The following is a 20,798-nucleotide window of genomic DNA, read 5'->3' as shown; positions in this document are numbered from 1 at the left end:
TTTGGTGGGGCTTTTGGGAACAGAGATCCTGATGGATCACAGATGATAGCGCCGTTCATCGCCACTTGGGGTTTTAGTCTGTTTTGCTCAAGCAAGTAACTGGTGACATCAGTAAAGAGGTGCAGAAACTGCAGTTCCCTCAGGTGTCCACTAGGGGCAGGGGCAAACTGTTCGCCGATGCCAGAGACCAGTGAACAGATCAAACATTTCCTGTTTGCGTGGTTTTATGTTCGATTTTTCCTCTGTTTATGTTCAGATTTTAACATTGATGGATGTGAACGGAGGCCACGCCCACTTTGGGACCAGAGGCTAAAATCCAGCAGCTGGTTTTAGATCCCCGTTAATAACAACATGTTCCAAAACAGTTTGTTCTCCACAGCTCGTTTGGTTATTGACAGACGCTGGGATGAACCTTTTATGAGTGTGTGTGTGTGTGTGTGTGTGTGTGTGTGTGTGTGTTTGCCCATTGATTTAGATGAATGACCTTCACTGCAGCGTCTGTGTACCGACACGTCAGCGTTAATTAAATCAGCAGCCGGCGGCTCACTGAACACAACATGTGTCATCATGTGTGAGCGGACTCTTTGTTCCTCCGCCGCCAAAAACACGTTTATGTGGAGCGTGTCAGTGTGTTTCTGTGGGGTCTGTCAGAGTGTGTGTCCCCTGAGCGTGTGTGACGGGGTGTCATGCGTCATGTGTCACTAAGAGGCTTCCCTACAGCAGCACGCCGCGCTCACTAAAGCCTCTGTGACGGTCCAGATCAGCCGGCAGGTGACTCACACACCTGGTAGATCACCTCAGGCCTGATCCTTTAAGTCACACGGCTGATAACGAGGAAGAGTGTGTGATAACTGAGTGTGTGTGTGTGTGTGTGTGTGTGTGTGTGTGTGTGTGTGTGTGTGCAGGCTGAGTAAGGAGCTGCAGCAGAAAGACAAAGTCATCGAGTCTCTCCGCGCCAAACTGAACCAGCATCACAACCATCATCATCCTCACCGCTCGGACACGCCCTGCAGCAGCCACGCCCTCTCGGACACCACCGACCAATCAGATCGCATCTCCTACGTGTCCGATGAGCACGGATCGATCAACGAGGACCTGGAGCTCTGCTCCGACGTGGACGCCGTCAGCGAGCTGGGACAGAAGGAGACTCAGAGTTCAGCCAAACTGGGCACAGGTGAGACCAGGACCCACACACAGACCAGACTCTGCCCCCCCCCCCCCCCCCCCCCCCCCTCCATTGTGTCCTTCAGATAAACCAGACTCTGTTTGTCCCCAGACTGCCTGTCCCATCCTGGCTCCCTGTCCCGTCTCCCGTCCGCCCCTCCATCCGTCACCTCATCCCACAGAGCCCACTCCTGCCACAGCTGCCCCAGCATGCGGTCCCCGTTCCAGACCGCAGACCTGCAGAGCCGCACAGGTAGGTCTGGGTTCAGGAGGGTCCTGATCCTCGTCCTCCACCTCATGGCTCCTGGTCTGCTCTGCCTCCTCCCTGATCCTGTCTTTCCCTCTTTGGGTTTCCAGCTCCAGCTTCATCCTTCACCTTTCAGCCTCCCCTCCCCTCCTCCTCCTCCTCCTCCTCCCACACTCAGAGGGGCCCTTTGTCCCTCCATCCTCACCCCGTACCCCCCAGAACCCGGTACCAGGCCAGCGGGGGGGCCGGGTTCTCCCTGGCTGAGGTTCATCAGGAGCTGCAGATGTTACAGCGGCAGCTCGGAGACTCAGAGAGTGGGTCGCTTCGACTGTTTGTGCATGAGCTCAGAGCTACAACCCCGACCAAACAAGACCGAGCAGCTCAGGAGATGAAGGGTTAAAATAAAGACAGTAGAGTGACAGTAGAGTGATGGAGAGAGATCAAAAGAACAGAATACAGTCAAAGGCAATAAAATCAGATCAGAGCAATAGAATAAGATCAATACAGTAGAGTGACAGCAAAACAAAAAAAAAATGGATTAAAACAATTTGATGACATCAGAGCAATAGAATGAATTAAAAGAATAGAGTTTTATAAAACCAATCAAAATAAGCATATGAGTAGAATGACATTAGAGCAACACAATGTGATCAAAGCAATAGAGTGACACCAAAACAAGAAAATGGTTAAATCTATAGGATGAAATAAAAGAAATAAAAACTGAATCAAAACAATAGAATGACATCAAAGCAATAGAATGACATCAAAGCAATAGAATGACATCAGATCAAAAAAGCAACAGAAGTTTACCAAATCAGTGGAATGAAGTCAAAGTAATAAAAAAACATCAGAACATTCAAATGTGACCAGAGCAATAGAATGACATCAGAGCAATAGAATGTTTCATAACAATAGAGTATTATGAAACGGGTCATAGAATACAAAGTAATAGAATGAACAGGGGAACATGATCAAAGCAATATGATAGGATTAAAACAATAAAATGATGTCAGAGAATAAAAACATAATAAAAAAATATAGATTTTTAAGAAACCAGTTAATTGAAGTCAGAGCAGTAGAATGAGACAGAACATTCTAGTGTGACCAAAGCAATAGAATGACATCAAAGCAATAGAATGTATTAAATAGAATGTAGTAAAGAAATAGAGTACTATAGAGTACTATGAAACCAATCAAAAAAGGCATTTGAATAGAATGACATTAGAACAACAGAATGTGGTCAAAGCAATAGGATTGGATCAAAACAATCGAGTGACACCAAAACAATAGAATGGTTAAATCTGTAGGATGAAATAAAAGAAAAAATAGAATTAATCCAAAACAATGAAAGACATCAGATCAAAAAAGCAACAGAATTTTACCAAATCAGTGGAATGACGGCAAAGAAATAGAATGACATCAGAACATTCCAGCGTGACCAAAACAATAGAATGTTTTTAAACAATAGAATATTATGAAACAGATCAGTTAAGACAAGTAATAGAACGAACAGCAGAACATGATCAAAGAAATAAAACTGGATTAAAACAATAGAAAGACTTCAGAGAATAAAAACAGAGAAAAACAATAAATCATTAAGAAACCAGTTGAGTGAAGTTAGATTAATAGAATGACATCAGAGCATTCCAACAAGATCAAAGCGATAGAATGACATCAGAGCAATAGAATGACATCAGAGCAATAGAATGACATCAGAGCAATAGAACACATTAAATCAAAAGATGATTATGAAGTCAGTTGAAGCAAAGTAACAGAATGACATTAGAACAACTGAACATGATCAAAGCAACATGATTGGTTAAAAACAATAGAGTGACACCAAAACAATAGAATAGGATCAAAGAAATAAAAAGTGCTCAAAGCAATAGAGTGAAACTAAAATTCTAGAATGTGATAAAAAAAAAAGTCGAAAGGGATGACATGAACATTTGTCTTTACTGAAGAAGTTGTGAAACCACAGATTGAGACGTGTCACTGTCACAGACTGCTCTATGTTATACAACACAATACAATACAGCTTTATTTATACAGCACATTTAAAAAAAAAAAAATCAGCTGTTACCAGCTGTGTCGCCCTCTGCTGGTCATCAGGAACAGTTCAGGTTTCAGTTTTAATGTTGGTGCATGTTTCTGCCGTTAACCAGCTTCAATAATCCACAACTCTGCTCCTCCTCTCCTCTCCTCCTCCTCTCCTCTCCTCTCCTCTCCTCTCCTCCTCTCCTCTCCTCTCCTCTCCTCTCCTCTCCTCTCCTCTCCTCTCCTCTCCTCCTCCTCTCCTCTCCTCTCCTCCTCCTCTCCTCTCCTCTCCTCTCCTCTCCTCCTCCTCTCCTCTCCTCTCCTCTCCTCTCCTCTCCTCTCCTCTCCTCTTCTCTCCTCTCCTCTCACCTCTGACCCCTTGATCTTGGTCTCTAACTAATGATCTGCTCTGAGTCTGAACCCTGAGTCTGAACTCTGGGTCTGGACCCTGAGTCTGGACCCTGAGTCCGGCCTGTGGGGGATTTGCTGTGATCCTGGACTCTGATGAAGGCTGAAGCTTTGAGAAACCCGCTCAGACAGATTTGTTTGGTTGATTAAGTTTCTCCTCGCTCTGAGAGAAATCCCTTCATCCCTTTTTCTCCTGCTCTGTCTCTAACCGTCTCCTCCTCTAACCTGGTGTGTGTGTGTTTCTCCTGCTCTGTCTCTAACCGTCTCCTCCTTGGTCTAACCTGGTGTGTGTCTGTTTTTCTCCACGCCGTCTCACCGGGCGTCATCCTCTCCTCCAGGGTTTTCCACGCCTCAGTCCAAACCTCTCCAGGGTTTCTCCTTCGCTCACCAGCCGCCCGACTCCTCCTCCTTCCTGCCGCTCTCCTTCCACGGCTACCAGCCGTCTCCTTTCAGCAGCGCCGCCAGCGGCAGCCTGGACGGGGCCATGAAGGCGGGGGCCAGTCTGCTGGAGAGCAGTGCATTGTGGGACATGGCTTATGGACCCCGACCCGTCAGACTGGGAGCTGACCTGTCTTCAGGATCATCAGGGTACCAGTCAGGAGCCAGTAACACAGGTAGAGCAGAGTCCGCCTGCTGGGATGGTTTTTGTTGGGTTCAGGGTCTTTGGACTGACGCTGAGTTCTGGGTCACGTTCAGGGTCAGACCTGATGAAGGAGCACCTGAAGGAGATCCGGAGTCTGAGACAGAGACTGGAGGACTCCATCCAGACCAACGACCGGCTCCGACAGCAGCTGGAGGAGAGACTGGCCCGCACCGCCACCGAGAAAGGTAACACACACACACACACACAGACACACACACACACACACACACACACACACACACACATACACATACACACAACTTGATCCAGATGAAAAAGATCCTCCTCTTCCTGTCGCTTTTTTCCTGCAGGACGTTTTTCAAACATTTATTATAAAAGTCGTATATTTTCTGTAAGGGGATAAAAACGTCATAAAATGAAGCTGAAAACTTAAAATTTTCCCCCTCCATTTAAAAAAAAAGGCATCAGGAGCCACATGTTCCCAAAAACTTCACATCCTGTGAGTCACAGAAACATCTCGCCCTCTGCTGGAGAAAGTGGGAACTGTTCTCCGCCCAGCTTATAAAAAAAACATAAATAAAGGATTGAAACTTGAAAAAAAGGATTTAAAAAAAAAAAAAAAGAAAATGGTTTAAAAATCTTAAAACAAAAAATCTTGACACTCATGTCATTTAGTTTGCTTCTTCCCGCCCAAAAGTCTACATCACTGAAGCAGTCTGCCACATGAGCTGGAAGGATTCTGAGATGTTTGCCTTTAATTCATGTTTTGAATAGAACTGCAACGCATGAGCCTCTATATTTTGAAAATAAAGACTGATTTAAAAAAAAAAAAACTTCAACTGAGTGAAATAATATAGAGAAGAAAAAATAATTAAAATAAAACCAAATTTGAATAATTTGAAAGCATAACTTTATTCAAAATCATATGATTTTACAATGATTTAATTAAAAATAACAAATTAAAATAAATTCAAATAAAGATTTATTTTAAATGATGATGATAAAATGAATCAAAATAATTAAAATAACCAAAGAAAAAATAAAAAAACATTTAAATAGAAATAATTAATTTTTTTATTCATTAAATTAAAAAGAAAAATCTCATATAATTGGGTGAAATGAATAAAAAAGAATTAAAACAAAATTGAGTTTAACAAATTAAAATAACATAAATGTAAAAGAAAAATCAAAATAAGAATAAAAACTAACAGAAAAATAGAAATAATGTGGTTACAATGAAAAAAAAGAATGGGGAAAAAACACCTAAAATTGAAATAATAAAAGAAAACATGCTTTATAAATGAATTAAACTAACAACTTATCAAATTAATCAAAATGAAAAAGTATAGATAACGTAAAATTGATAAATATGAATCAAAATAAAAATGCAACTATGCATTTAAGAATTAATTCCTAAAACCCAGTTTCCAACCAGCATACTGACTTTTAACCTAAAGTGTTATATTTCTGATTTACATAATGTCCACCTTTTTCCTTAAAATATAAATCCTGATTTCAGGAGCTGTTCGCCTTTAGTTCAGATTTTTAAAATAAAATTATTTTCTATTGCGGTCTATATTCTGAAAATAAAGACTGAGTTCGAAAAAAAAAAATATGAATCAAAAGATTATTTTTTGTATTTATCAAATAAAATTTCACACAGTGTTCATTTTCTGTTGTTTTCTTTAATCAGAGTCATAGGATTTTTTTTTCTTTAACATATAAACCTATTTACAACAGCCAGTATCTAAAAAACTTATATCTTTATTCATGTTTTCTACAAGTATGATGTTTTTACATTTTTCATCTTTAATACTTTTTATCTGTTATTTCATATTAAATCAGTTTTCTCATTGCTGCTCTGGTCTCAGTTAGTCTTATCTAAACCACGCTGTGTTTTAAATGGCACTGATTTGTTGATTCATTTCTAACTGTTGGAGTATCATACCACCTTAAATAAATTCCACTTTCGTTTTATTTGGGCTCCTTAAGATTAGAGCAAAAGTTTCCTGACGTCTTCAGTTTGATTTTCTCCTCAAAGTGTGAAATAAAAAGTTTGGAAGGTGTCTTTAAATAAAGTGATGGATGTTTGCGTCCGTCTCCAGGAGCTCCCACCAACATCTACATCCAGGGTCTGGACTCGGTCAGCCAGCTGTCCAGTGAGATCAGAACCCTGAAGGAGGAGAACCTGAGCCTGCAGAACCAGCTCAGAGAGGCCGCCAGAGGTACGGTCCAGAACTATCCAGATTAACTCCAGAAACTTCCAGATTATCCCGTTTACCCCGCACTACCTCTGTTCCACCTGCAGAGGGCAGTAAGGAAGCCGAGCAGCTGAAGGAGGCGGCGCTCCTGGACCGAGCTCGGTTGAAGGAGGCGGAGCTAGAGGCCGTGAGGTGGGCGGAGCAAATCAGGAATCAGCAAAGCGAAGCCGAGGCACGAGGTCAGGAGATTTCCCAGCTGAAACAGGAGCGGCAGAGGAACCAGGAGGCCGTCAACAGGTGAGAGACCACGAGCGACAGAGCGTCTCAGAGCATCTCAGGGGCTGGGGACGTTTAATCAAGTGGACGGAAAATAAAAAGAACTTCCTGTCTCTGTCCTCAGACTCCAGCACGAGGTGAGCGTCCTCCAGCAGCAGCTGTCTGAGAGCCGCAGTTTGGTCCACTCCCTCCAGTGTGAGCTGCAGGTTTACCACAGAGTGTGTGGAGGCCCCGGGAACACACACACAGGTACCAGGTGTTCTTCAGTCGACACCAGAATCAGATTATGAAATCATACTTTAAAGAGTGTCATGAAGAAACTAGAATCAAAAATCAACAAAAAGAAACGAGAGAATCTTTGACAGGAGGATCAGATCGAAGCAGCTCAGTGATCAACTACAGAAAGAAATAATAAATTAAAAAAAAAATAATTTATAAATTATTTCAAATATAACAAACTTAAAATAGAATAAAATAACAAAGGCTTATATTTAATTAAATAAAATACATTTAATGAAATTAATTGAAAATAAAAATGATCATAGGCCTTATTGCATGTATGTTTGTATATGTATGTGTATATGTATACATACATGTATACATGTTTTTTTCCCCTTATCTGTTTTGAAATTGTGAAGTTTCTGTTAAGGCCCAGTCCCAGGAAAGTGTTGTTTTTCAACAACTTTTAAATTTAGACAAAAAAAGATAAATATAAGTAAATAAATAAATAAATAAATAAAAATGAAAAAATTGCTATATATATATATATATATATATATATATATATATATATATATATATATATATATATATTTATATATGTATATATATATATATATGTATATATATATATATATATATATATATATATATATATATATATATATATATATATATATAAACCTTAAAATAAAATTAAATAAATAAAAAAATCTTTTAAGTAAAAATTAGCATGAATTAAAAACAGTAAAAATGCAAATCAAAATAAAATTAATTAAGACAACTGATTGTATCAAAATGAAATTAAGTAAAATTCAGAATCAAGAATTAAAGTACAAAATAATTGAAAAATTAAATTAAAAAAATAAATGATATCTTTTTAATTGGAATTATATGAATGAAAAAGAATTAAAATAAAAAAATAAGGTTTATTCAGAAACAAAAAAAATTAAAGTAAATAAAAAGATTTAAAATAAAAACAAAAAAACACACACAATAGAATAAAGACAATGAAAATAAATTCAAATAAACTACAATTTAATTTAGAAAATCAAAATAAACATAAAATAAATGGAATAAATGGAAATTACTGCAGAATTTGATGAGATGACAAATAACACCTATTTTCACCTTAACGCTTCATAAAAACCTTTTAATCAGAGGTATTCAAAACATTGTAAGACCTTTTTTAAAAAAAGATTATAATGTGCTCTGAAAGAAACTCTCAAATTAAACCATTTAATTAATCAAATGAAATAATTAGATAAAGAAAAATTAAATCATATAAAATGAATCAAAATGAAATAAAATGAATTTAAATGTCATTAAAATGAAGGCTCATTAATCCAGTTCCTCTGATCATTTGTCTTTTTCTCAGATTATCATCTCCTCTCTTTCCACTTCTCAGGCCTTAATAATCTGTGGTAACAGCACAGCTTCATCTCTCTTCCTGTTTGTGAGCAGGTAAAGCTGGAGAAGACGCCCACCTGGAGCGCAGCAGTGAGCGCAGCAGTGCGACCTTTGACCCCAGAGAGCTGCAGCTCCAGCTGGAGCAGCAGCTGAGCGCTCAGGCCGACCCTCGGCGCCGCTCCAGGAGGAAACTCTTCACCGGTCAGTCTGAGGAAAATAAAACTTTGAAGTCTCTTAGAGACAGAGATGTGTGCCGCTCGGTGCTGACGGACGCTCTCCTCCACAGATAACCTTCCCTCTCCTCCTGTCAGAGACACCGGGCTCATCAGCCCGCCGTCTCCTCGCCACGCCGCTCAGAGACAGACGGAGGACGACCACGGTGAGACTCTCAGCTGTCAGGATGAAACCCGTCCTCTGTCCTGTTTGATCCTAACTCTCCTGCTCCTCCTCCCAGCAGCCCCCTCTCTGCAGGGTCAGGCTCCGGACGGCTCCTTCGCCAACCGCCACGGCCGCCACGCCGTGGGCCACATCGACGACTTCAGGGCCCTGCAGCAGCAGATCCTGGAGGGCGGCGCTCTCCTGCGACAGATGGAGGTGGATCTGTGCTCCCTGAATGCCGCGCAGGACTTCAGCGTCCACCAGGTCAGAGAGCAGTCCGCGCTTTTTTAAAGGTGGAGGATTCAGGGAGACTTCAGCAGGTGGATTCACCGTCCTCTGTTCTGGTCCCTGTCAGGTTCCAGACCCAGGCCAAGTCAGGAAGTTCCTGTCCGACACCAAAACCCTGAGACGGATCCTGGAGGAGTCGGACTCTCTGCTCCGGATGTTCTGGAGAGCCGCTCTGCCCGACAAGACGGAGCGCGAGCAGGTCAGAGCGCCGGCGCTGAAGCCTCTCTGTGGTCTAACGTTTCCTAACAGGTTTAACCCGCTCAGACGCTCAGGTCTGACCTCCGCAGGCGAGAGGTGGAAAATACAGTCTGTGGTGTTTAACGTCAGACCTTCAGGAGCTGAAGGATCCAGACGGATTAAACTCAGAGCTCTGAACAAACACCTCCTGATGTCTAACGTCTCACATCTGTGTCTGCAGAATCAGTCTCTGAGGGAGGAGGTCGCCGCGCTCCGTCTGAAGCTCTCTGAGAAAGAGGAGGCTCTGAAGGACGCCATGGAGAGAGTGAAGAGCTCCAACCGCACCAAAGACAGCATGGAGCACTTTATCGTCAGCCAACGTGAGTCCACAACACGTCAGGGAAACACAGAAACACACCAAGTTTATTCCAGTTTATCCAGAAACGTTTGTCACTGCAGAGTTTTTCATTTGTTTGGATCTTCTTCAGCTGCTTCAGAGGATTCATGACGTAAGAATCTCAGGAGGGTCAGAGCCTTTCAAACTATTTTAAAACTTAAAAATATGCAAAAACAAAAAAAAATATATTTAAATCTTTTTTTTTAACATTTACATTTTTTTTGCAAATTTCAAAAAAATGTTAAAATGACAAAAAAATTATAAATCATTTTAAAAATATAAAAATTTGGAATCTCGAAAATATATTTTTTATTTGAAAACTTAAAAATTGCAAAAACATAAGAAATATTAAATTTTATCAGTTTGCCAAAAATTCACAAAACCTGTAGTTACAAAAATTTTTCCAAAAAAAAATTAGATTAAAAAATTGGAAAAATTTACATTTTTTTTTAATTCAAAAATTGTCCATACACCAAAAATTTGCAAAAAATTTAAATGTTTTTTAAAAACATTTAGAAAGTAATGACAATAATTATGATAAAAATTGTAAAAACATAAAAAATGAAATTTTAACAGTTTGCCAAAACTTCACAAAATGTGTCGTTTCAAATATTTGCAAATAAAACAAACAAGAAATTTTTAGTAAATGCAATAACATACATTTTTTGAAATGCCAAAAATTGTTTTAACACCAAAAAATTGCAAAAAAAAAAATTAAACATTTCAAAAAATGTGAAAGTGTCATTAATATTTGAAAATTCAAAAGTTTTTAAGTATTTAAAACAATTTAAAACTTAGAAAATAGCAAAAAAAAGAAAAAAGAATAAAAAAATGTTTGTTTGTTTTTCTTCAAAATGCTACGTAGCGCTTCGAAAACAAGGTTCATGGAGGGAAAGGGCCTCAAACACCAGGGTCTGCCACTGACAGGCCTCCAATCAGAAGTAAAGGGGGTTTGTGGAGCAGGAAGTCTTAAAGAGACAGCAGCTAAAACAGAGTGTTCCAGACAGAGCCTGAAAAAAGGATTTACTAAACACCAGAGAGAGGAAAACAGAGATTTACGTGAGCTGCAAAATGTGTAAGATACTACCGCGGCCCCCGAGGGACAGAATTAAGACTAAAAGAACAATTACCAAAGTAAATGGTGTTAAAACAATAAAATGATAAAAGAAAAGCTAAGAGTCTGTAGTTTGTTTTAAAATCACTCAGAGAGATCAGAGAGTTCTAGAATGTAGTGACATCATCAGGGCAGAATGCAGTGACATCACAAAGACAGAAAGCTCTCTGTGCTTGATGATGAACATTCTAGAACCTCAGTATTTAAAGATTCTACGGGGGCACCAGAGGGACAGAATTAAGACCTGTGACTGATGTGAAACGATGACTCTGGGATGTTTGTTCACAGTGTCGAGGACCCGGGACGTGTTGAGGACGGCAAAGACAAACCTGCAGGTAAGCTCAGGTCTTCAGAGCGCTCAGGGTCTCATACGTTGGTCCGGTCTGCGGGGACAGACTCAAACACAGTGAATCCCTCTGATCTGTCTCCCTCTCTTTCCTCCTGCTGAGCCTCCTCAGGAGAACCAGCTCAGGATCTCCTCCCTGTGCCCTGCCTCTCTCCCTATCCCTCCTTCCTCCTCTCCTTTTCCATCCTCCTCTTCTTCCTCATCCTCTTCCTCACACCCCTGGTTGAGTAAAGGTATGATCCCCTGGCGTTGCTGTGCTGCGTTGTCAGACAGTTCCTGGATGTTTGGTTTTGCATCTTGTGTTGATGGACGAGCTAACACGCTAATAAACTGTGGAGTATAGAGACGCTAACAGACCACAAACGCTAACAGATTCTGGCTTTTCTTGATTTTTGGACAAAGACTGGTAGAAAAACATGAGAAAGTGACTCTGTAGATGTTTCTGGCTGTAAATGAAGTTTGTGATTTGAAGTGGTGCCGTGCAGCGCTCCGTAACTCACCCAGGACTCGCTAACGCCTCTGATCGTCTCCTCTTCCAGGTAAAAACGGCGGACGCCTCTGTGACCTCTCCTTCTCTCCTTGTCGGGGTGTCGTGAGGCCTCTGACTCCCTCCACCTCCTCCTCCTCCTCTGCCGGTCAGGGAGCAGCTTACCAACACCACCAGCAGCAGCAGCGCCCCCTGCAGTCAGCCTTCCTGTAGTTGCACCAGCCCCGAGTTCCTCATCACGAATCATCTGTTGGAGAAAACGCTGGAAAGTTTTCACTCTGGTTGGCTGGGGGAACATTTGGGTTGAGTGATGGCGTCTGAGCGTAGAGGATGTTTGAGTCGTTGGATCTCTGCAGGTCGATGAGCGTTCGCGAATGTTAACGGTTGTAGCTGTTAGAAATATCGCGCGTGTGTGTGTGAAGGTGCTACGAGGGCTTCTGTCGAGGCGAAATGTTTTTATATGAGACCAGACTGAGAGCGGCTGGAGTTAGCTCATGATTTAGAGCTGACAACTGCAGTACCGCAAGTGTCCACTAGAGCCCACGTCTGAAAATGTCCAACAGCAAAAATAACATGTTTACAGCCTGGTACAGAAACAGTTTGTCTCTCTTAATGAAAACTGTATGACTGAATCTATAAACAACTCAGGAGTTTACAGCAGATACAGCAGACGTCCTTTACTTTCATAGGAGCCATTTCTCCTCAGCTCACCTGGATTAAAGTCATTCAGGAGCCACAGAATCTACTTTATCTTCATGATAAAGACAATATAGTGGAGAAAATCCTTTACATATTTGAAATCTAGTGAAAAAATAAACAAGAAGTTTTTAAAAATTATGAAACTGGACATGTGATGTCTTGGTTTATTTTTGTAAATACTTTTGTAGAAACTTTAAAAATTGAAAAGTTTGCAAAACATTCCAAAAACTTTGAAATTAAAATAAGAACACAAATTTAGAAAAAATTTGATTTTTAAAAAGTTTGCTGAAATAAAAAAAAAATTGGCGTTTCAAAAATTTGACAAAATTTCAAGTTTTTGACATTCATTGCAAAAACGTCACAAAATTTTTAAAATTCAAAAATTGGCAGAAATTTCACCAAAAGTGACATTTGAAAAATTTTCTAAAAATCTACAAAAATTAAAATTTCAAAATGTTCAAAATGTTTAATTATGTGAAATTTAAAAAAGTGTTCAAATACCAATAAAATTGCAAAAAAACTGCAAAAAGTACAAAAATTTTGAAAATACCATTTATATTTGAAATTTCAAAATTTGCAAAAACATTTTAAAAAAAAACTTTTTTTTTTTTTTTTTTTTGGAAAGAATACTTGAATTTGATAACACATAGGGCGCTGCAGGCTGCAGACCCTTTAGACAAAGGGTCAAAGGGAATGGGGGGCGTGGCCTCGTTAAGTGACAGTTTGGAACTCTTGAGCTGAACATTAAGGGTTTGGGACCGCTCCTCGTGGACATTTCTGATTGGTCCATACTCTTTTAATGACATTCACCAATCTGTGATGTCATAGATTGAGTAAACCTAGTGACATTAGAAAAAGTGTCTCATCCTGGGATTACTCTGATGCACGGTTACCCCACAGTTTGAAACTTTAGCCTAGCCTGTTTTAAGAATTGGCTTCATTGCGAAGCTTGTAGTTAAACAACAACAGGGGGGCGGCTGTTAGGTTTTTAGGAAGTACTTTTAGTTTCCAGCCCGTTAAATCACAGACTTACTACTATAAATAACAGGTACACCTACTAGCTAAGAAAACGTTAGCATTAGCTGAAAACTCCTGATTTTATTTGGTAAGAAAGAATCTTCAGGGACGTCACCCTTGGTTTCTGGAGAGGGTTATCAAAGCCATTTGATTCAACCAAACTTTTACTTAGCTCCGCCCCTACTCATGCAAATATACGCAAAACTGTAGAGGATATAGTGAAGGATAAGAGAAATAAGGTATTCCAGCCAAAACTGTTTTTGTACCGTTCTGTAAAAATGTTTGATCCTGCTGTGATGAAGGGGGGAGTTAAAACAAGTGTTAATGAGGATCTTTGGCTTTTTGGGGCCAACCTCAAGTGGACACTGAAGGTACTGCAGGTAATATTTGATTTAATTTTCAACTCTGGTTAGACAACTAGCTAGCTAGATAACTGTTATTTAATGCTGATCTGACCGTATGGAAACATGAAATAGACGTGTTTCTTTAAATCAAACTTTTGATTCACAGGATCTCAATCAGACGCTAACTTCAGCCTTTTACTTCAGCAGGGATTAAAGAAACAAAACCCACTCGATGCCAGCAAGAGACGAGCTTTAAAAAAAGCCCAAACCAAACTGGAAGTGCTTCCTGTCAGCCTCTGTGCAGGCTCATGTTTGTTGTTAGCGTTTAGCAAAGATGCATGAGGTTTCAGCAGCTCGTGGAAACAAAGCCATACTCTCTGACTGCCGTAGATCCAGTTTCATTTCGTCCTGATCGTACGAACAGTGTCATAAAAAAGGCCAACTGCTGAGACCACGTGGAGCTGCAGACGGGCGGTTTGGTCACAGAAGCTTCTGGATGAATATTTCACACATTTACTCTGAAAGAAACGGGTCCAACCCAGTTCGTCCTGCTGAAAGTCAAACCTGCAGAGCTGTGAATCCTTCAGACTAAAACAAGCACGAGTTTCAGCTCGCGACATGAACGGATGTCTGAGAGAAAACAGACCGAGGCCAGATGACATTTCAGGTTTGTTACCAGAAAATGGACCATGTCTTTTTCTTTTTTTTAATATATTTTTAGATGTTTTTGTTTTTGTTTTATTTTCTAAATTTGTGCAGATTTTAAGGTTTGGACCCTCAAGATGACAATCAGATGTAAGCGATCAATCAATCCTTTAACGTCTTTATGCAAAGGTCCGTTCTCCAGGTGGATCCCTGACGCTCACTGTGCAGATCACCTCCTCATCCTGGTACTTTACACTGGCTCCATCTCATCTTTGAGTTGTCCTCCGTTCTCTGTGTCGTAGTTTAGCTCTTTCTGTTTCATTGTGCATGAACTGTGGCTCCACGGCCCTCTTTTACTCTTTTACTTTAACAAAAATATGCAATTTTTTGGGTTACTGTGCAATAATAGCCTTTCTGGTTTGCTTCGTGTGGGTGTGTGGGCTGTTAAAGTGCCATGTTTTCTTTTGGAGCTCATATAGGATCCAGTTTTAGGACAATCAGCGCGAAGTTAGCGCAGTCGCCCTCTCATGTTCGGCTTTGTAGAAAAACCAACGCTAGAGTTTGATATTTATGAAGCAATAAGATCAACCAAAGTGGACGGTGTGTGTGTCGACAAACGAGGAGTAAAGTCAGATCAAGTTGAAGCGTTTTGTTGTGTGATGTCATGCAGGTCAAAGGTCAAACTCAGTGTCTTTCTCAGTGTGTGTGTGAGCTCATGTGTGTACATATTAAAGGGAGTGTGTACATCAGTTTTTGATGCTGTTGGACAAAGACCAGCTGTGTTTCTATGCATGAACTCTTTCTAAAAGACGTGTTTTGGGGTAAAAGAAAAGAGCCTTTCTAATAAAAAGGGACTAAATAACATCTGAGCGTGGCGTCGTCTTCTTTTCAGGATGCTAACGGCTAACACAGGCCATCACCTGTCCGCCATGTTTTTGGTTTTCTATGTACTGTTTCAGGTCAAATTTGACCCAGTATCAAAAAGTGGGTTTTAGATCTACCAGCGTGGGTCAAAGTGGTAAAGGTAATTTAGGGTTTATTCAACCTGTACAGCTCATGTTTGTCACCAATGCCCCATAAAGATTACACAGAGTTCATCGTGACTGATTTTTTAGTCAGATTTATAATTTTTCCATTTAATGTTGGAGATGGAAAAGAGGTCCCCCTGTCCCCAGGGTCAGGGTTAGGTACGAAGGTTAGATGCTGGATTTCGATCAGGCTCAGTGGTTGGGTTAAGGTATAACGTTTATACAAAGACCACTGACCTGCACCAAGGGTTCGGTTTAGGGGAAAAATTCTTCATTATGTGATAAAAATAATCAATTTGACTGATTTCATCACAAGTGAAAACATAACTCATTTTTTTCTTGCACATATCTCAGTTCAATAAAAATAATAAAAACAACAACAACAAAAAAATAAATACATAAAACAAATAAAAATATATAATAATAATAATAATTAATAAATCAAACTAATATAATAATAATAATAATAATAATTATAATAATAATAATAATAATAATTCTACGATAAATAATAATAATAATAATGAAATATAAGGATAATAATTCTATAATAAATAAATAATAATAACACAAGTTTACAAAGTGCTTTGCAGGAGAAGTCCTTAAAAAATAAATATTAAAAAAAAGAAGAAGATAAAAATAAACAAAGAGCCAACAATTAACCAGTGAAACACTAAAACCTGAAGCTGGGGTACAACCTGAAAAAGTTCAGTAACTCCATCAAAACCCAACGACAGGAGAAGAAAACCCAGACAGAACAAGATCCTCAACAACGTAGACCAAGACCACGAGGACCAGAGGTAAGACAAGTCAAACAAGGAAACGGGAATGGAAGGGAAATAAAAACAATAAAATAATTAAGTAGATTAATAAATAACACAAGTACAGTCTAATCTGAGCAACTGAAATCAATTTATTTCACATCTTCTAGTTCAAATCAGAAATAAAATAAAAAAAACCCAGTTTATTTGGGCCTGCACTGACTGATACTAAGTGTTTATATCAATAAATAAGAATAATAAAACAAATTCTTTTAGGTCAAGGTGTGAAAACATGGATTACATTAAAAGAAATTAGAAAAATTAGATATTGTGGCCATGTCTGATCATTGTCCAGCAGGGGGCAGTAGACTCCAGTCAATCCCAAACTGTTGTTCCTCTCAGGGACACTTTAAGGCACATAAAGAAATCAGCTTGTGTTTACATTTATTTACAGTTCACACTCTCCTTTAAACCATCTTTTTGTGCTCAAACTAACATATGTTATTACCCAAACACTGGCCGCCATGGTTTTTTTTTTTTTTTTTTTTTTTGCTCCTGTTGGCTCAACATGAGGAAATCTTCACTCAGGTTTTTGGCGGTAAAGCTTGAACTCAGCAGAGGAAACGACTGAGTGACCCTTCAAAATAAAACATGTCTGCTCTGTTTTCATTAGCTGTGTTAGCTCTCTTTATTCAACCTTAGTGTAACTGAACCACCTCTCTGCAGCAGCTGTGGGCTGAATATGTGACTGTAAACCTGTTCTTCAATGGTTTGGTACTTATGGGTTGTAAGTCATAATTTATCAGACATATTGTAGCCTATTGTTTAAAGCGTACAGTGTCAGAAAATATCCCAGTATCCAAACTTTGCTTGATCTTGAAATTTGATATGTATGTTAGTTGTTTTCCTGTTTCCCCTTTGAGTATAGTTTGAATGTTAAGCATTTTTACCTATTATAGGCAAAATTTTTATATCAAACACAGCCTCTAAAATGTGTTTTTGACACATAAAAGTGTTGAAATTATATTGTCTGAAATATTAATGTTAAAACCAAACCAACACACAAAGGCATCTATTCACAACACTAACATGTGTAAAGGCAGGTCTATTGTTCTTTTAAAATCTGCACTGAATAGAGGGATTCATGAAAGATGAGATACAACCAGGGCTTGACATTAACACCAGCCAAATGCGGCTGGATTTCGGCAGTGGTTGGTGACACCGCCGCCCCCACTGGCCACTTTGGCTGGTTCAATTAATCTCCTTAACCATTTTATTATAAGCAATAACAAACTACTATTTGAATTACTATGTCTTAATAGACTGCATATTTTCATATGAAAGGAGCACAATGTTACACACAACTTTATCAGAGCTGAATACTTGATGAAGGACCTGTGGATTTTAACACTGATGTAGTCTTGTTCTGAGTGTGCATAGGGGTCATTTACATTTAAAGAGGTTGTACATCTTTTTGAAGTAAACTTAAGCATGTCATTATCGGCTTTACAGGGTTCCTGCGGATCCTTGAAAAGTCTTAAAAAGCATTGAATTCATGATTCTCAAAATAAGGCCTGAATTGGCATTAAAAAGTCTTAAATCCAAATTTCAAAAGTCTTAAAAATTTGAACACATTGGTAAGATTTATGTTAGTTTGAAGTAAAAAAATATTAAGTAACAAATGTCTATTTTTCTAAATAATTTCCTGATTTACTCTCGTGGCAACATCCCGTAATCACAATAGCGGAACCAGGAACTTTTTAAAGCAGACGCATGTTTTGGTTCTACCTAAGGTGCCTGGAGAGAGAAAAAAATGAGGAAAAATTGGCAAAAAAATCCAAAAGTGGCTCAGGGAAAATTGATTATGGCTGCAAAATTGAGAAATAAATTTGAAAATAAATTTCAAAAACCTCGTAAAAAATTCTAAAATTTGTGACAGTGGACAAAAAAGATGAATGGGGGCAAAATAGGCATAAAGTTGTAAAAATGGAGTTAATAAAGGTAAAAAGTGATGTTTGATGTAAAATAAACATAGGGTTAAAGTTTCCTCTAACCCAGGTAATTCATGTGCTGTTTTTGTTTGTTACTTTTGTTAGTTTCAATTGTGGTTTGTTGTTGACTTGTTTTTAAGTATGATTTCCAACGTCATTAAAAAAAGTCTTAAAAAGTCTTAAATTTCACTTGCCTTGAGCTGTAGGAACCCTGTTTAATCATATTGAACATAATAATCCTACAACAAATTGTGGCCAGTGAAAATACTGAGTGGCTAGTAACTTAGGGATACCACTAGCCACAGTGGCTGGTGAGCAAAAAAGTTCATGTCAAGCCCTGGATACAACACAAACAAAACAGATAAACACAAAAGAAAAAACAAACAAACAAGAGAACAAAAAAAACAACAAAACATAACCCCCCCCCCCCCCCCCCCCCCCCCAAAAAAAAAAATAAAAAAATAGAATAATCAAAAAGCAGATTATGGGACTAGTAATTAAAATAAGAATGAGATAACAGCTAGTGGGGGGGGGGGGGGGGGGGGGGGGGGGGGGGGGTCCTGTATTGTTAAAAACCATCAACTCAAAGATTTTAACAAAACTATGAGAAAACTAAAAACTAAAGTAAAAACAAAAATGTAAGAATATAGTACCAAGGAAAAAATGATACATTAATTAAATAACCAATTAATAATAAAAAAAAGATCTGAATAACAAGTAAAATTTAAGGATAAGAAAATATATATTTAACTGGGATAAAATAAAAGTATGACTTTGAAATAATTAAACTTGCTTAATAAATTAGAAAAAAAAGACAAACAAACAAACAAAATCTTATTTCAAGGCTAGACTTAAGAACTATGTTTGAATATCTACCCAAAAAGTTGTATCAACAACCAACATTGAATTACCTTAATTTTATTAATTTCATAACAATATCATTATCATCCGATATTTATTTTTCTTGTTAGTTTAAAAAAAACCTGGGGGAAGTCCGGAAAGATGCTTTTATTTTGGTAAGCTCAGCCGGATGTTGTGCCCTCGTTCTCGTCCCCTTGACGCCACAGTTACCGCGGTAGAGTCAGGAAACGGAGCCGTTCCGAGCCGTATCACGGCTGCAGTTCAGCACAGACCTGGTCCCGGTGTCTCCGCGCAGAGCCGAGCTTCTGTCCGAGGATGAGGAGGACGTTCACACCCGGACCAAACACCGAGGAGGACCGAACCTGAACCTCCCGGAGGAGATCACCTGGAGCGTCCGCTGGGAGCGTGGACAGACCTGTCACGGGTGTCACGGTGTCTGTGGGCAGGTAAGCCCGGCTAGCCCGCAGCTAGTCACGCAGCAGGGAGCTAACACAGGTAACCAGCAGCTGCTGACTTCACCAGTTGTTCTCGGTGAAAGTGGAAAAACCCTGCGTGGATTATCTCCGTGAACTCTCCCCGTGAACAACCCTAAACCCTGCGCGTTGTCTTGAAGGCGGTTAAACCTTTTATTGTCCTGAAGTGGATCCTCCGGGGCTGCAGGTCTGAGTGACAGCTCGTCAGGAGGGGCTCCTCCAGATGTGGACCCAGCAGGAACAGCCCCCCCACACCTGCAGGACTGGCTTCTGACCAGGAATGTGTGCGTGGAGGGACGTCTCGAGTGGACTCTCACTGCAACAGGAGAGGAGTCTGAGTCCGGCAGGCAGGAGCCGTTAGCCCGCTAACTGAAGCCACAGAGAGGAGCCAGGACCCAGGAGGGCTGATACCTGGGCCAGACCCCGACACACACAGCACACACACACTAAACACACACCACACACACACCTGGAGTGTGAGGAAGAGGATGAAGAGGACTGAGAACAAGAACAAGAGGAAACTCTGCAACATGGAGCAGCAGCACAGCGGGGCAGAGGACCGGGATGCGGTGAGTGATGAAGCCATGAAGTCACGGTGTCACCGGGTTCATGGAGTCACACGTTCATGTTCAGCCTGTCAGACAGAGAGCAGGGCTCAAACACCACGAGTTACCTGAAATCACCAAAACCAGCCTTTTTTAAAACAATCTGTATTTATATTACGTTTTTATTCATTCTTTACACATCTTCTGACCAATAAGATAAACAGCTAACACATGCTAACACATGCTAACACTACAGCCCTTCGACAGATAGCAGTGTTTTGTTCCCTACCTGTGTACCTGGAGTTCTCACCTGTCCTTGAACATTCTAGATCAGGGTCTGCAACCTTTACATTCATAGGAACTATTTTGCCTCAGATAGCCTGAGTTAAAGTCATTCCAGAGTTGCAAAAACTGTTGCGCTGTGCAAAAATGTTAAAAAAAAATTAGAAATTTCAAAAATTTGCAAAAATAATAATAATAATAAAAAAAAAATTCAAAACTTTGCAGATTAAAAAAAATTAAAATATGCATGAAAATTCGAAAATTTGCAAACAAAAATAAAAAATTCTGAAATTTCAAAAATTTGCAAAAAAAAATAAAATGTGAAAAAATACAATAAAAACAATTTAGAAATTAAAAAAATGCAATAGTGACAAAAAGAAAATTTTAACAACAAAAATA

The 20,798-nt window shown here is 39.5% G+C and overlaps 2 protein-coding genes across 5 annotated transcripts in view; both read left to right on the top strand.

The window, feature by feature from the left end:
- Positions 1-12,695, top strand: part of pde4dip (phosphodiesterase 4D interacting protein) — a 41,310-nt gene extending 28,615 nt beyond the window's left edge. The window contains exons 20-33 of one of the 2 annotated variants that reach the window (XM_074667618.1): positions 906-1,174; positions 1,277-1,417; positions 4,195-4,470; positions 4,553-4,684; positions 6,566-6,685; positions 6,769-6,958; positions 7,062-7,186; positions 8,621-8,767; positions 8,853-8,945; positions 9,021-9,208; positions 9,300-9,431; positions 9,651-9,789; positions 11,209-11,255; positions 11,806-12,695. In XM_074667618.1, the coding sequence (XP_074523719.1) occupies positions 906-1,174; positions 1,277-1,417; positions 4,195-4,470; positions 4,553-4,684; positions 6,566-6,685; positions 6,769-6,958; positions 7,062-7,186; positions 8,621-8,767; positions 8,853-8,945; positions 9,021-9,208; positions 9,300-9,431; positions 9,651-9,789; positions 11,209-11,255; positions 11,806-11,862 (2,056 nt within the window). In that variant the 3' untranslated portion in view covers positions 11,863-12,695. The remainder of the gene's footprint in view (positions 1-905; positions 1,175-1,276; positions 1,418-4,194; positions 4,471-4,552; positions 4,685-6,565; positions 6,686-6,768; positions 6,959-7,061; positions 7,187-8,620; positions 8,768-8,852; positions 8,946-9,020; positions 9,209-9,299; positions 9,432-9,650; positions 9,790-11,208; positions 11,256-11,805) is intronic. The other variant, XM_074667619.1, reaches the window with a different exon arrangement.
- Positions 12,696-19,297: 6,602 nt separating this feature from the next.
- mast2 (microtubule associated serine/threonine kinase 2) overlaps positions 19,298-20,798 on the top strand; it is a 195,062-nt gene continuing 193,561 nt past the window's right edge. For all 3 annotated transcript variants that reach the window (XM_074669032.1, XM_074669031.1, XM_074669030.1), the window contains exon 1: positions 19,298-20,141. In XM_074669032.1, coding sequence (XP_074525133.1) covers positions 20,061-20,141 — 81 coding nt within the window. In that variant the 5' untranslated portion in view covers positions 19,298-20,060. The remainder of the gene's footprint in view (positions 20,142-20,798) is intronic.

The sequence above is a fragment of the Halichoeres trimaculatus genome, unplaced genomic scaffold (genome assembly GCF_033239565.1).
Source record: "Halichoeres trimaculatus isolate MK-OKI-2021-1 unplaced genomic scaffold, fHalTri1.1 fHalTri1_scaffold_4, whole genome shotgun sequence".
NCBI lineage: Eukaryota > Metazoa > Chordata > Actinopteri > Labriformes > Labridae > Halichoeres > Halichoeres trimaculatus.
Note: the sequence above shows the minus strand (reverse complement) of the source record. Positions and strands in the feature narration are given on the sequence as shown.